The 15,343-nt window shown below is 43.5% G+C and overlaps 1 protein-coding gene across 1 annotated transcript in view; it reads right to left on the bottom strand.

The window, feature by feature from the left end:
- boc (BOC cell adhesion associated, oncogene regulated) overlaps positions 1-8,149 on the bottom strand; it is a 50,492-nt gene extending 42,343 nt beyond the window's left edge. The window contains exon 1 of the mRNA XM_062985231.1: positions 8,046-8,149. Coding sequence (XP_062841301.1) covers positions 8,046-8,149 — 104 coding nt within the window. The remainder of the gene's footprint in view (positions 1-8,045) is intronic.
- Positions 8,150-15,343: the final 7,194 nt, after the last annotated feature.

Raw genomic sequence — 15,343 nt, 5'->3', positions numbered from 1 at the left:
TGTGTGTGTGTGCCGGGATGTATGACTGCATGTATAAGTGTGTGTGTGTGGATACAAATTTGTGGGTTTATGAAATCATAGCAGTAAATGTACCCGTGTTAGTTTACATTTGTGTAGCAGGCTGTGTGTGTGTGTGTGTGTGTGTGTGTAAATTGTGTATTGGGATGCAAACGTGCATGTACAAGTGTGTGTGTGCACTGTTTTGGGGCATATGAATGTATGTACAAGTGTGTGTGTGTGTGTCTGAGGTGTCAGTGCATGTACGTGTGTGTGAGTGCATAAATGTGTGTGTGTGTATGTGTGTGTGTGTGTGTGTGTGTGAAGTGCATGACGTGTGTGTATATGTGTGTGTGTGTGAAGTGTCTAAGTGCATGACGTGTGTGTGTGTGTGTGTGTGTCTGAAGTGTCTAAGTGCATGTACATGTGTGTATGTGTCTGAAGTGTCTAAGTGCATGTACATGTGTGTGTATGTGTTTGTGAGTGCATGTACATGTGTGTGTGTGTGTGTGTGTCTGAAGTGTCTAAGTGTGTGTGTGCATTGTGTATTGGAATGCAAAAGTGCATGTACAAGTGTGTGTGTCTGAGGTGACTGAGTGCATAAATGTGTGTATGTGTGTGTGTGTGTGTATTGCGTTTGGGATGCAAAAGTGCATGTACAAGGGTGTGAGTGTGTGTGTGTGTGTGTGTTCGCACTGTTTCGTGGTGTATGAATGTATGTAGAAGTGTGCATGTACATGTAAGTGTGTGTGTGTGTGTGTGTGTGCATGTACATGTAAGTGTGTGTGTGTGTGTGTGTGCATGTACATGTAAGTGTGTGTGTGTGTGTGTGTGTGTGTGTGTGTGTGTGTGTGTGTGTGTGTGTGTGTGTCCATGTTCTTGCCCTCATTTTTTCCCTCAGTGTTCCTCTCTGCTGGCCGTCAGTAACGGAGCGTGATCTCACCCTCTCCAAATAAAAACTCTTACAAAACTTCTTCTCAGAGAAACAACCTGGGAGCTGCGGCTCACACACAAGCTAAATGACCTTCCTGACAACACACTCAATCTCCCAGCATGCACCAGGTGCCTCGACAGCTCTGGAAATACGTGTGTGTGTTTTGGCTGGACACAGTATTGGCCTTGTATAAGAGTGTATATGTGTGTGTGTTTTCTTCTACCTTACTCAAGAGTGGCAACTTGGCAGAGGTGGGGCTTGAACCGGCAACCATGTGATTACTAGTCCAGTACTCTAACCACTGAGCTATCACTGCCCATGTCAGCAATTGAGGGAATATGAATATGAGCTCGCATTGATTATTATTTTGCTAGTTATGATAAACGTCGTGTTCCAGTCACAGCTCAGTAACTGGGATGAGTTGCTGTTTTGTGTTCTGGTGAAGCTCTCTCCGCCCGCTGTAACTCGCCATCTTAATGACATCTCATCGTGGCTTTCCCATCATGGAAAACCCAGTTCATTCCAGAGCTGCGGCGCTGATAAGAGCCACTGATCCCTATCTGTCAGTCAGAGTCAGAGGCAGGGTTATACAAAGACCGACACAGATGCACTATCACATATAAACACCGAGCCGCTATACTGCACTCTTTCTTTCTTTAACACACGCCCATATAAGGAAAAAACAACATTTTTGCAGCACGACTATGATAGTTATTTGTGAAAGGGCTAAAACGTACTTAGGAGAGCATTTCATTCTGTAGGAGTTTCTTCATGTTTCTCAGCTTCAGTTATTCGAGGAGTGCCACAAGGCTGTGTACAAAGACCAATGTTGTTCTTACATTTATCTGTCATACGGATTGGTGCACAGCAGTCGCAGAAAATGAAATAAATATATAAATGTTGATGCTTACCAAGTGAGTGAGAGAGTGAGTGAATAAGTGAGTGAGACAGTGAGTGAGTGAGTGAGAAAGCAAGTGAGTGAGTGAATGAGAAAGCAAGTGAGTGAGACAGTGAGAGAGAGAGTGAGCGAGTGAGTAAGCAAGTGAGTGAGTGAGTGAGTGAGACAGTGAGCGAGTGAGAGAGCAAGTGAGAAAGTGAGAGAGTGAGTGAGAGAGCAAGTGAGTGAGAGAGTGAAAGTGTGTATTATGGAGTAAATACTGTGTTGTGCTCTAGTAGCAGCTCTATCGGGAAGCAGCACGCCGGCCTGTTTATTTTCCTCCAGTTCTTATCAAATAAGCAGACAGCGGCCCACGAGTGCTGTCCAGCAACACACACACACACACACACACACACACACACACTGGTGTGTCCTGTCAAAACATGCTTTGCCACTATAAAACCTCGGTGATACAGAAACCTTGGCATTCACATCACTTTGTAGAGCAACAATAGCTTAGTGTTTTAGGTAGTGGGCTAGCGATCGGAAGGTTGCTGGTTTAAACCCCACGACTGCAAAGCTGCTACTCTTGGGTTGGGCATCTTAGCAAGGCCCTCAATCGCTTGCACTGTATTAGGTCAGTATTTTAATTTTAAAGCTGGGACGAAACAAGAATTTGTGATCTTTCCACAATATTATGCACGGTTGATGGTGCGAGTCCTAAATACCTTGCAACCGTGCTCTGGGAAATGCAAGTTTAAGTTTGGCATGAAGCGACAAGCCACGCCCATCTTTGCTTGTAAAGACTTGTAAAGACAGATGATGATGATTCTCTCACCTGTTTCAAATTCACCTGCTTAAAAACACTGTAACGTTAGTACTAATAGTAATAACACTACATAAACCTCTCATACGAGACGTCAAGTGCTGCCTTGAGTTAGAACAGTCAATGTCAGATATTTGACATCTCACCATCTCACCACTCAGAGTATATGGGAAAACGTCCAGGGTTCTAATGCCAGTGTTATAACAGAGGTTACAGGTGAAGTGCAGGTGATATAATACTGTTATAGAGGTCAAATGTGACTTTGAGTTGATTAGTTTAATTCCAAATAAGGACTCGGTCTAAAAATCTCGAGAACCCCGACAGAGTTTAACCATGTGATCTACGCGACCGATTCCACAGAGAGAGTGACCGCTGCAGGACGCTCTTCCTGTTGCTATCTAGCTGTGCACTAATGGAGGGAGATAAGAAAAGAACAGGGGCAGTTTTTCGGCGTATCGAGGGCTGGACTCGGGTTTGATCCAGAGTCCACGCAGTTAAGGGTTGTTGTTTTTTTTTAATTCTCTTTAAAATTCCCTTCCTCCCTCCTTCCCTCCCTCATCCGAGCGCTTGATTCTTCTTTATTCTTTTGATAGGGGCCTAAATCAAAAACACCTGGCTTCAAACCTCACTCGCTTTAGAAGCACACACACACACACACACACACAGATAGCACAGATGTGTGTGTTGGTGCAAGTAAAAGTGAGCGTGTCCGAGTGTAAAACCGTGGGTGGATAACTGTAGGTGTGTGTGTGTGTGTGTGTGTGTGTGTGTGTGTGTGTGTGTGTGGTTAGGAGAATGTGTTTACTTTCCAGACAGAAAATAATATAGTGTGTACATTTTGTGTATAAATTTTTCAGACCTTACACTGGCTGGTTTGGCGTTTTTGTTAAGAATATTTTATGCCCAGTGTGTATACGTATCGTGTGTAATCCCATCTGTGTGTCAGACCATCAGGCAGCGTCTACGTAAGCAGGCCAGTGTGTCAGCGCGTACACAAAGTCGCGAAAGAAAAACAAATAAACCTTCAACAGTCGGCGCGTCACCCGGCCGTATTATCGGAGAAAAGACAAACTGTTTTCTTTTTTCACCGGTTTGATTCGTTTCCCTCGTTCCCCACCGACCCGCGGCTACCGCCACTCCCCTGCTTCCACCCGCTCCACACATGGCTTCAATAAGAAAGCTATTTTTAGGTATTTGGGATTTTAGAAGGAATTTCTCAGAGGTCTCGGACTGCGATGGCTCTGATAGGTGCTGTTGTTTAGAAAGAGCGCTCGTGCACCGCGTTTCACGAGCTGACGCCGTCACAGGAGGAACTGCAGGTCATTTTAGGATCTTATTGGAGACACTATCGGTACCACAAACAAGAATTTCAACATGTTTCCCTGTACTGAGAAAAAATTCATTTATAACAGTCGTCTGTGGACATTTCCTATACTTATATTTACATCTGAAGCGGCTTACAATTATGACTGAATACAGTTGGAGCAAGGCTTGATCCTACAACCTTCTGATTACTAGGCAAGTACATTATCCACTGAGCTACCACTATCCCTCATTTTGGCATTAATGTAATGTACAGTAGTGTATATTAATTGCCATTAATGTAGTGTTGGTACCTCTTTGCAGCAATAACAGGGACAGAAGTGGCTCAGCATTTGATGCTGTAATGGTCACTTGCTCAAAACCCAATATGGCCAAGTTGCTAAGTCAGAGGCCCTGGAGCAGAGAGGGTTAAGGGCCTTGCTTAAGGGCCTAACAGTGGCTGCATGGCAGAGCTGGGATTCAAACTCTCAACCTTTCAGTTGATAGCCCAAGGCTCTACCCACTAGGCTACCACTGTCCCATAAACGTATATTTGCATTGGCCAGGAATCGAACCCGGACCTCCTGTGTAAAAACAAATACTAGCGCTACACATTAAGCAGACAATGAAGTCCATAATAATAATGTGTGGTTTGAGAAACCAAAAAATACAAAACACACACACACACACACACAGTTAGAACCACACATACTTCTCAATTAATGCTGGGAAAAAACACACACTCTTGTGCACACACACTGATTAATGTGGGCCGAGTCAGGAAACCACTCCACTGAGCTTACTAGAGGCCCACGGACAGGGTGTGTGTGTGTGTGTGTGTGTGTGTATGTGTGTTGGGGGGGGGGGGGGGGGGGGGGTGCTTAACATGAATAGAATAGAACCAGCTCACAGAGAGCACATTTGGTGAAGAGAGAAAAGAGGAAAGACATCTTCTCCTGCTCAGCTTTTCAAGTTCTAGAACACAGGAAGGAAAGAAGATCTGAGCCCATCTGAGCTCTGACCTGCTTAACCGGGTCAACAAGGGCCGAGCTTTAGTTCAACCAATTCCAAACTTGGTCCGAGGACATGACTGGAATAGTTTACTTAACGTTACCTAGCTGTCTTATAAAGACTACTTGATGTATCACCTTGATTCTACATGAAATTAATACAGTGATACCCTGTAATTCAACGTCCCCTAAACTCGAAATCTTTGAAACTCAACGACCTTCGTCGAGAAGTTTGTACCCTTAAACCTTGACATGTGTGCGACTGCCACTTTGTTCAGCGCTCGGCTTGAGCGGTAAAACGTCATCATAGTGTAAATATGAGACGAATCTGCATTTGTGTGGAATAAGCGTCAGATCCAGGGTTACAGCTCCACATGTATCTGTGTTTATCTGGATTTTCCTCACTGTTTCACTTTTAAACTTGTGTTACAGCTCGAGCTTCTAAGAAATTTCTGAGAGCTTTTCCAATAGTCTAAAATGCTTATCGTCAAAAAAAAAAGCTTAACATGGTTTAATGTATTAAAAGAATGACACAGGAACGCTAAACTTCTCTTAATTAAAGGTAAAGTGCAAGTTTTATGGTATTCTTTATTGATTTTAACTGTTTTTAATTGTATTTCAGTGTTTTTATATTATATCTGTGTTATTTTCAGTGTATAAGTGTCAAAAACAACCCCATTATTTTACATTAGCCTCAAATATATGCAGTTAAACTGGAACGCATTAACAGGTTTCCCAAACGTCTTTATGGGAAAAAATACCTTGAAACTCAACGCCTTTTAAACTCGACGCCACTCCCATAACCAACTGACAACATCAAATCCTCAGTTCTGTTCATGCACTATATTAAAGTAGTGATTTGGACATATGAGGTGAACAGCGGGGGCTGTCTGTTTAGGATTCTGTGTGAATGTCCAACACGATGACATTTTAATGCAGTATAAGTGAACTAAACGACTAAACAACTAAACGTACTGTGTGAATAAGGGAGTCTGTGATGCTTAGCTAAGCAGAAGAAGTGGAAAGAAAAGCTAATGTTGATGTCACGCAGGCAGGTCTGCAAACGACTGATCGAATTTAACTTAAATTCCGACCTCAGTGACCCAGAAACGCCTGTCATTTCTGATCACAGTGAACCGACCGTGTGTGTGTGTGCAGAAAATCAGAGACAGATATGGACATAGGTGCGTGTGTGTGTGTGTGTGTGTTACAGTCATTACCTTACAGACATGATTCAACTGCAAGTGTTCTCAGTAAACTCACTTCTATTGGAGTAGTTAATGACTTCAGTTTGAAAAATATTCCATCTGAGCGCCAAAGGAAAAAAAGAGCTCAGATTTTATTTGGACAAACTGCAGAAACATTTTCCCTCTTTTACTCTTTCCAACTTTTCTTCTCTCTCTCTCTCCCTGTTTTTACTTTCTACACACACACACACACACACGTACACACGCATTCCCGTCCCCGCGCCCCTCTGAGATCTTCAGGGAGGGTCGACAGTCCTTAAGAAAATATTCCCCAAAGCTCTAATTAGAAAAACGATGGTGCTCGTTAATAGTCGAGCCCCCCTCGCCCCCCTTCATCAAAAAAAAAGAAGGAGAAAAAAAAACCCAACATGCAACAAAAACCCGGAGCAAATCCTGTGGAGGAGAGAGAGCCTGGCGTTCCAAGGCCTGGGTCAGAGCCCTATTTACCTACCGCAGAACTACTACCCTCCTTCTTCTCCTCTTTTACTCCGTCTTCTGCACCATTAAAGCTTTCTTATCTTTGCCACTCATACTCCTCACACTCCTTGTGGTAATGCATGGTATGGTATGGTACAGCTTTGCATCTACGTAAGTGTCCTGCACTGAGGGCATGCTGGGCCTTCGAGTTTATTTTTCCCCAAATGGAGTTGCAACTACGTTAGAATTCCAAGGCAGCGCGCCAACGTAAAGTTCCTTATTCGCTTATTCAAATTCAGTAACCTCTTCATCAGGCTCCCGACGGGACCGGATTCTATCTCAGGAAACTTTGTGAAGAACCTGATTTAATTTACGTATAATTTAAAAAACAGTGCAGCCAAATGAACCCTACAGGAATATACGAACTATTTTTTTCTTTTTTAAGCAAACCAAGTATCTATGATGGATCTTCAAAAAGTTTCTTCACTTTTATAATTTGGTTATAAACGGTGAGGGTGTAGTAGGAGGAGGAGTAATCAGTCGTGTCTGAGAGACTGAGAGACGCTTAAAGTCCAGATTTAGCTCCATCTGATTTTCACCTTGGACTTTGGAAGAAGCTTTAAGAGGAAGAAGATTTTCATGTGATGATGATGTGAAAGCAGCGGTGCATCAGTGGGTACTTGCTCAACCAAAAACGTTTTTTGTTGATGGTATTAAAAACTTGGTATGACGCTGGGAAAATGCACCAGAAGGTGACAATGTAGAAAAAAGTTTGATTTGTTTGAGTTAAAAAAAAGTGCGGAAACTTTTTGAAGAACGCTCGTATATAAAGCAAATTAGAATAATAATTGGATGATGTAAAAGCTCTAATTCCTTGTTTGTGATTATGATTACATACAGCTGGTCTGTGCCCACATAAACAGGGCTAGTTTGACCACACAAATTAGGACCTCTAAATTATCCTGGTTTTTTTTCTTCTTCTTTGCATTCTCTTTTTTCCACATGCTTTCTTCCCTGTTTCTTATCTAAACCTTCTCCCTCACTTTCTCCTTTCATTCCTCCTTAAATCTCTCATTTTTTCTCCTTAAATCCCCCCCCCCCCCCCCCCCCTCCCAAACCTGAGGAGGCACACATGTTCCTGCTTAAGCTGCCTCCAAATGAAATCCAATCTCTGGTTCGGTGCTGCGTCTCTCCTTTCTCCAGACTTCATTAAAAATTAGAGCCCCGAAAGCTGGCGTCTCTTTTTCTACTCCCTCCCTCCCTCTCGCGTTCCCTCACTCCGTCTCCTCGGCCCTGACGGAGTCTCAGAGGGAACCAGAGAGTGGAGCAGGCCTGCCAGAGGATTCTTGCGGCTTATTTTATTTTCTGGCCGGCTCTTCGCCTGGAACCGTCAGAGGAAAAGTGAGGGAACAAAGGAGGTCGGCCGTTCTCTGACGAGCCTCCGGTGGAACCCGGCGTGGAAGCGTTCTTCTGTATTCTTTCTCTCTCTCTCTCGCTCTGGTTCCGTACAGAAACTTCCTGCTTGTTCTCTGGTCTCATAACGCAACCGACCATTATCGTACCGCAGAGGCTCTCATTAAAAATATATTTAGTCAAAACCCGTACGGGTCCGCGCCGTTCCTCTCACACCAAACCCGCGTCAAATATTCTGACATAAGGCAAAAACAGCCTGAGTTTGGCAACGGCGCACACGGTGCACCGAGCGCGGCTGTTTCTCATCGCCTGGGGTCAACGCCGCCTCGGAAAGCGTGGGCAGAAAACTAAAAACTGCATCCAGATTCAGAGCCAAGAACAAGAGTGTACAGTACATATGCATCACAGATATGTTAGCTTCACAAGCTCGGCAAATCATTCCACAACATTTTACAATACTTATGAAACCTTTGTGTTCAAGATCTATAGAAACATTTCCATAGAGGTTCTGCTGGAACTATCAGGAATCTGATCAGTACAAATCATGGTTTGATTTTTTACAGCACAGCAGAAACCACGACTGTTGTAAAATAACCAAAGTTGGACAAATCAGTGGCCCAAGTGTAAGAGGGTTTGAGATGAGAAGACCAGTCTGTATTTGTAGTTGCCCAGTCAGCAAGTGATCAACCATAACATTAAAACCACCTCCTTGTTTCTACACTCACTGTCCATTTTATCAGCTCCACTTACCATATAGAAGCACTTTGTAGTTCTACAATTACTGACTGTAGTCCATCTGTTTCTCTACATGCTTTGTTAGCCCCCTTTCATGCTGTTCTTCAATGGTCAGGACCCCCACAGGACCACCACAGAGCAGGTATTATTTAGGTGGTGGATCATTCTCAGTACTGCAGTGACACTGACATGGTGCTGGTATGAGTGGATCAGACACAGCAGCGCTGCTGGAGTTTTTAAACACCCCACTGTCACTGCTGGACTGAGAATAGTCCACCAACCAAAAATATCCAGCAAACAGCGCCCCATGGGCAGCGTCCTGTGACCACTGATGAAGGTCAAGAAGATGACCGACTCAAACAGCAGCAATAGATGAGCGATCGTCTCTGACTTTACATCTACAAGGTGGACCGACTAGGTAGGAGTGTCTAATAGAGTGGACAGTGAGCGGACACGGTATTTAAAAACTCAAGCAGCGCTGCTGTGTCTGATCCACTCATACCAGCACAACACACACTAACACACCACCACCATGTCAGTGTCACTGCAGTGCTGAGAATCATCCACCACCCAAATAATACCTGCTCTGTGGTGGTCCTGTGGGGGTCCTGACCATTGAAGAACAGGGTGAAAGCAGGTTAAAAAAAGTATGTAGAGAAACAGATGGACTACAGTCAGTAATTGTAGAACTACAAAGTGCTTCTATATGGTAAGTGGAGCTGATAAAATGGACAGTGAGTGTAGAAACAAGGAGGTGGTTTTAATGTTATGGCTGATCAGTGTATAGGATGGTTATTTATTTATTTATTAGAATTTTATTGGCATGTTTTACACTTTGGTTACATTCATGACAGGACAGGTAGTTACTGGTTACACAAGATTCATCAGTTCAAGTTTAATATAAAACACAGTCATGAACAATTAATTATCTCTAATTCACCTCACTTGCACGTCTTTGGACTGTTGAAGGAAACCGGAGCTCCCGAAGGAAACCCACACAGACACGGGGAGAACATGCTCCACACAGAAATACCCGGACCCTTTTCTTAATGAAAAAGACACTAAGCCAATAAAATCATTCAATCATAATCTATTAGAATCTTTTACTGGAAAACGAATATTTGGATCTATTTGCTAATATATCTTGTTAGAAAATCAGATTACTAACTGACTCATGTAAACTCTGAGGCTTTCCATTATTAGATTACTGAAATACACTGAAACTAAATGATCAGATTTTGCCAAAATCGAATCACTTGGACGTCAGGGAGAGAAATGATGCCACATGAGGTGAGTAAACAAGCTCATTGTTACAAAGATTTATATGCAATGCGGCAATTCAAACAAACAACCAACAGCTCGAGCCGGTGTCGGCCGGAACGGCTTCAGCGTGAACAGCTGGATCGATGCAACACTTCATAAACTCACACCGTTTCTGAGCTGAACTGGCGACCCCGTCACTTTCTCTTCTCTCTCCATCGTTCTCATTGGCGCTGCGCTGGCCGAGAGCTCATTAGAACCTCACGCTCCGAGTAACAGTGGTATTACTGTGTTTGTAGCTGCTTATGAGAGTTTTTTTTTGTGGCGTGGCACTTACCGCATGACTGAGACCGACGGAGAGGGAGAGAAAGGGGAAGAGTACATTTCCAGATGTGTTTTACAGCCTTGGCAAAGCGGCAGTTGGTTGGAGCCACGAAGAGGGGGGAGCTAGGTGTCGTTGGCCAGATTTGAAGCCGGGGGCTATAAGTGTGTGTGTGCGAGTGTGTGTGAGTGTGTTAAATCACTTTTCCTGGCACGAAATGCTCCACTTTAATGGCTCAGGTGTGTGGAGAGCCTGGAAGAACTACAGGCGCAGATTTGTGCATGAGGCGCCAGTACATTTTTTTTTCGGACCCCTCAGACAGTGACAGGTTAATGCAGTCGGGCCCTCCACTCCGAACAATTACAGTCTCCTGGAGAGCTTTTGCTTCTTATGGTCCCCTTAGGTGCCCTGTCTACTCAGGGCCCTTGGAATCTGACCCACCATCTTCCTTTTACAGCACCTCTCGGGGTTGGGCATGGGGGGAAATAGCTCCCTCCTTTCCAAAAGTCCACCATCAAGACAAAATGAACTCATCGGTATGTAAACAAACATTATGGAAAACAAGTGAATCGACTTGTGACACTGAAATACAAAATTAATTAGTTACTGCAGGTTGTTTGTTAATTTTAGTTAAAAATAAAATCTAAAACTGCTACCTAGTTAACAGTTCATCAACAATCTCACATAAAGCAAGAACTATGCTACAAACTTAAAGGTCTATGCTAAATATGCTAAATACGTTAAATAGTTTATCTGTGTTTAATATTGAAAATAAACACTATTTTGCTTGCTTTATGAATGCAAACAGATTTATCAGGATAAAACAGATACTTAATTAAGTCCTACACACATAAACACAGAGTTTTGTTTACATTAGCCTTGCTGCTGAGGTAACCTGAGTTAGCTGCGAGCTAACACAGCAACCACAGACAATAACAAAGCACAGAAATAACAACATACAGCTTTCAATTCAGTCTCTTCTAAAGTCAGATAATGTATTCAAACCTTTTAACCTCTTTGTATGAAAAAAAAAACACTTTTAGTCAAGTATGAAGAATATAAAATATTAAACTGGCACATTGCTTCAGTTAGCATACCCTCAAGTCTGGTGGCTGTTTGTAGTTAGCACTGTGCTAAGATATTAGCGTGAGCAGCAAATTGTCAGTAAAGTATGTTTACATATATTTTTAATTCGAATTAAATCCATATTTTCAGTAGATTTAAGAAAGTGTCAAACTATCACAACACACACCAGAACACACACACACACACACACACACACACACACACACACACACACACACACACACACACACACACACACACAAAACACTCCTAACAAAAGACCTTTGTAAAAAAGATTTAAAAAAAAGGTGTGCAGAAGTATTGGGATGTCGCTTAAAAGTTCAGAGCGGCACAGAAGTGCTACAACAAATCCCAACTAAACTAAATCTAAATCTGTTTAGAAGCTACATTTTAAAATTCTGTGTATGTGTTTATGTCTGAAATCCATCAATAAATATTAGGTTTATAATGCCGTCCGTATTCTCTGTGTTACGGAACTCATACAGACAAACTAACTGTTTGTTTGTTTATTAGGATTTTACCGTCATGTTTTACACTTTTGGTTATGTTCATGACAGGAAACGGTAGTTACTCATTACACAAGTTTAATATGAAACACAGTCATGGACAATTTAGTGTCTCCAATTCACCTCACTTGTATGTCTTTGGAAACCGGAGCACCCGAAGGAAACCCACGCAGACACGGGGAGAACATGCAAACCCCACACAGAAAGGACCCGGACCGCCCCGCCTGGGGATCGAACCCTGGACCTTCTTGCTGTGAGGCGACAGTGCTACCCACTAAGCCACCGTGCCGCCCGGAGTTGCAGCAGGTAGGAAAGAGCAATGCAGCAAGGGATGCAAAATACTGCAATAATTAAGCATAGATTTGTATAAAACAGTACATGATGGGTATCACCAGTAAAAACCAGAAGGGATGTGGGACGCAATTTGCTTCTTGTGCCCCCCAATTAAACAAACAGAGTAAATACATTAAAACTTGCATTTATTTGTGTTATTTGTTATGTTGGACACCATTTCGATTTAAGCTTGTAAGTATCAGAACGCTGCACCGCCTCACTTGTCATGTTTTAAGTAAGCAATTAGACAGTCATATGTTTTTCTTACCAAATATAGATTCAGCATGAGCTAATAGGGTGTGAGACCGTAGTCGTAATTTAAAAATGTTAAATATTGTAATAATTATAAATGTCTGCTGGGCACAAAGGGCTCTAGCATTGTCAGGGCTCTCTGTATGATGGGCTGACCACTTGTCTGTTGTGCTATTCATTCTGAAAAAAGGAGGGGAAATAAAATACCTGGTACATAAATATATTTCAGTAAGAAGGAATGGAGATAAAAAGCTGTGAAACCTGATGATAATCTTAACTGATCATAATAAATAGTATATCATGATATATTGTTATATCGAGCAGTCCTAAATAGCAAGCACGTACAGACATGAGATTACTCTGGACGGGTATGCAGTTGTTCCTAAAGGTGAGGGAGTAATTACACGAGGTGCGAGCAGGTTAATAATGGTAGGTGTGGGTGCAGTACGGACATGCAGAAGTTGGAAGATGTGCATATCCATGACTGTGCATGCATAAACCTGTGTGTGTGTGTGTGTGTGGTTGAATAAGACGTGGAGAGCATAAAGGCAGTAAACGTGTCTCTCTCATGAGGCCCAGAGATGAGATTTCATCTGTATGAAATTATTCGCTGGTGAGCCGAGGTGACTAAGGGCACACGGAGACGCATGAGTGTGTGCAGAACCGACGTGAGCATGTGCACACGGGGCTGCATCTCGTTAGTCACGATCGTTAAAAGCTCGCCTGTTTTACTGTTTCGCTGGCACGGCCTTCAAAGCCCGACAGCGCCTTTCATCTCGCCCTCACCTGCTCCGCCCACGAGGAAGAGGAGGACGAGGAAGAATGCTACCCCCCTCTCCAAACCCTGCACGTGCTGGCTTATACACCTCGGCCCGGCTTTGACAGCACCGAGTGTGTGTGTGTGACCCCTGACTTCTCTCTGGCTAACCCCGGTCTGTACGTGCGGACCCGGGAGAACCCGGGAGACGAGCCGCAGACCGAGATAAGAACCAGATGTGCGAGAGCGAGTATTAGCATGAGTGTGCTAGTGGAGTGGGCTGCGGGGCGTGAGTGAAGCACCGTGACCCCTGTTCACCCCTCTCAGCCCTGCAGGCAGGAAGGACTCACAATTGGCACCGGCTGTGACCCGCAGCCGCACCGTTCAGCAAGACAAACTGTTTTTGAACAGCATACGAGTGTTATTGCAGGTCTGATTTTTTAAATTGGATTAGGTTGTTTTACTTCCAGACAATGTGGTACAACATAGTAAGGGCACAAATCTAAATCTAAGACCTATGAGAATAAAAGTCTTCTTAGTAAATACGAGTGTTCTTTAAAAAGTTTCCTCACTTTTTAAAACTCTATGTATTAAGAATTTCAAAAACGTATGATTTTCAGTTGACTGCGTAGCCAGTGAGACGCCGCTGATTTCACATCATCATCACATGAAAATCTTCTTCCCCTTAAAGCTCCTTTGAGTGTCCAAAAGGGTGGAAATCAGATGGAGCTAAATCCGGACTATAAGCGTCTCTCAGTCTCTCAGACATGACCGATTACTACTCCTCCCACCCTCACCGTTTCTAACGTCTATGACGCCTGGACTCAATAAGTAAAAGTCCACATACTTTTGGCCATATGATTTAGATTGTAAAGTAGTTAAATTGGGGCGGCTTGGTGGTAGCACTGTCGCCTCACAGCAAGAAGGTCCTGGGTTTGATCCCTAGGCGGGGCGGTCCGGGTCCTTTCTGTGTGGAGATGGCATGTTCTCCCCGTGTCTGCGTGGGTTTCCTCCGGGCGCTCCGGTGTCCTTCCACAGCCCAAAAACATGCAGTCAGGTTCATTGGAGACACTAAATTGCCCTATAAGTGAATGGGTGTGTGTATGTGTATGTGTGTGTGTGTGTCTGCTCTGCGATGGACTGGCGCCCCGTCCAGGGTGTTACTGTGTGCCTTGCGCCCATTGAAAAGCTGGGATAGGCTCCAGCCCCCCGCGCGCGAGCCTAACTGGATAAGCGGTTAAGACAGTGAGTGAGTGAGTAGTTAAATTGTTGTTTTCTGCACAGCAGCACAGCAATATGAATAAATAATGTATTAATAACGTTTTTAACCTAAACAAATGATCCTTTAAACTAAAATTTTGTGTCAACCCATCAAGTCGCCATTATAGTTAAAAAAGACAAGCAATAAACTTTGATTGTACAAATGTTTTATTTATTTAGGACAGAAAAAAGTGCATCAGTGAGTAAATTCTGTTCCCAATTTGTCAGCCCCGGCTAGTTCACTTATGAACTGATTAGATCAGTAGGTCAGTAAATGTCTAGGAATGTTTTTCCTGCAGCAGAGTCCATTAAAATAAATGTACTGGGTCTTTAATTTTAATAGCAACTCTGCCACACAGCTTTCTCTGCCTTTAGGTCAAACTCAATATAAGGGGAAAAAGAGGAGGAGGAAAAAAGGGAGGAAAGGTTTCGGGGGGTTAAGGTTAAGGTGAGAAGGTAGGTGAGACGAAGGAATGAAGTGAGCGAGAACAAAGCGAATCGTAAATCAGAGAAACACCCGGAGCTTCTGGATCTGCTTATGCTGCATATTTCCTGAAATTTTTCAATAATGAACGTCTATCAAAGTCTCTCGGATGCAATAAACACGCCGCCATGGCGCCTGCGAGGACGGTTAGCGTAGCGTTACTTAGATTTTATAAAGTCCAGATCAGATCGATATGAAGTGAGCAGGCGTCTCCCGGGTCCGCCTGGTACAGCGCCCGACTGTGAGTTCACATCCCTGTCGAGGTGCCAAGCTCCCGTCTGTTCCACCATCACCAGTTTTTAGCGTCAAACTAAGCCCTGCTTTT

This window comes from Trichomycterus rosablanca, chromosome 23 (genome assembly GCF_030014385.1).
Source record: "Trichomycterus rosablanca isolate fTriRos1 chromosome 23, fTriRos1.hap1, whole genome shotgun sequence".
Classification (NCBI taxonomy): Eukaryota; Metazoa; Chordata; class Actinopteri; order Siluriformes; family Trichomycteridae; genus Trichomycterus; species Trichomycterus rosablanca.
This window is presented reverse-complemented; position numbering and strand designations above follow the sequence as displayed.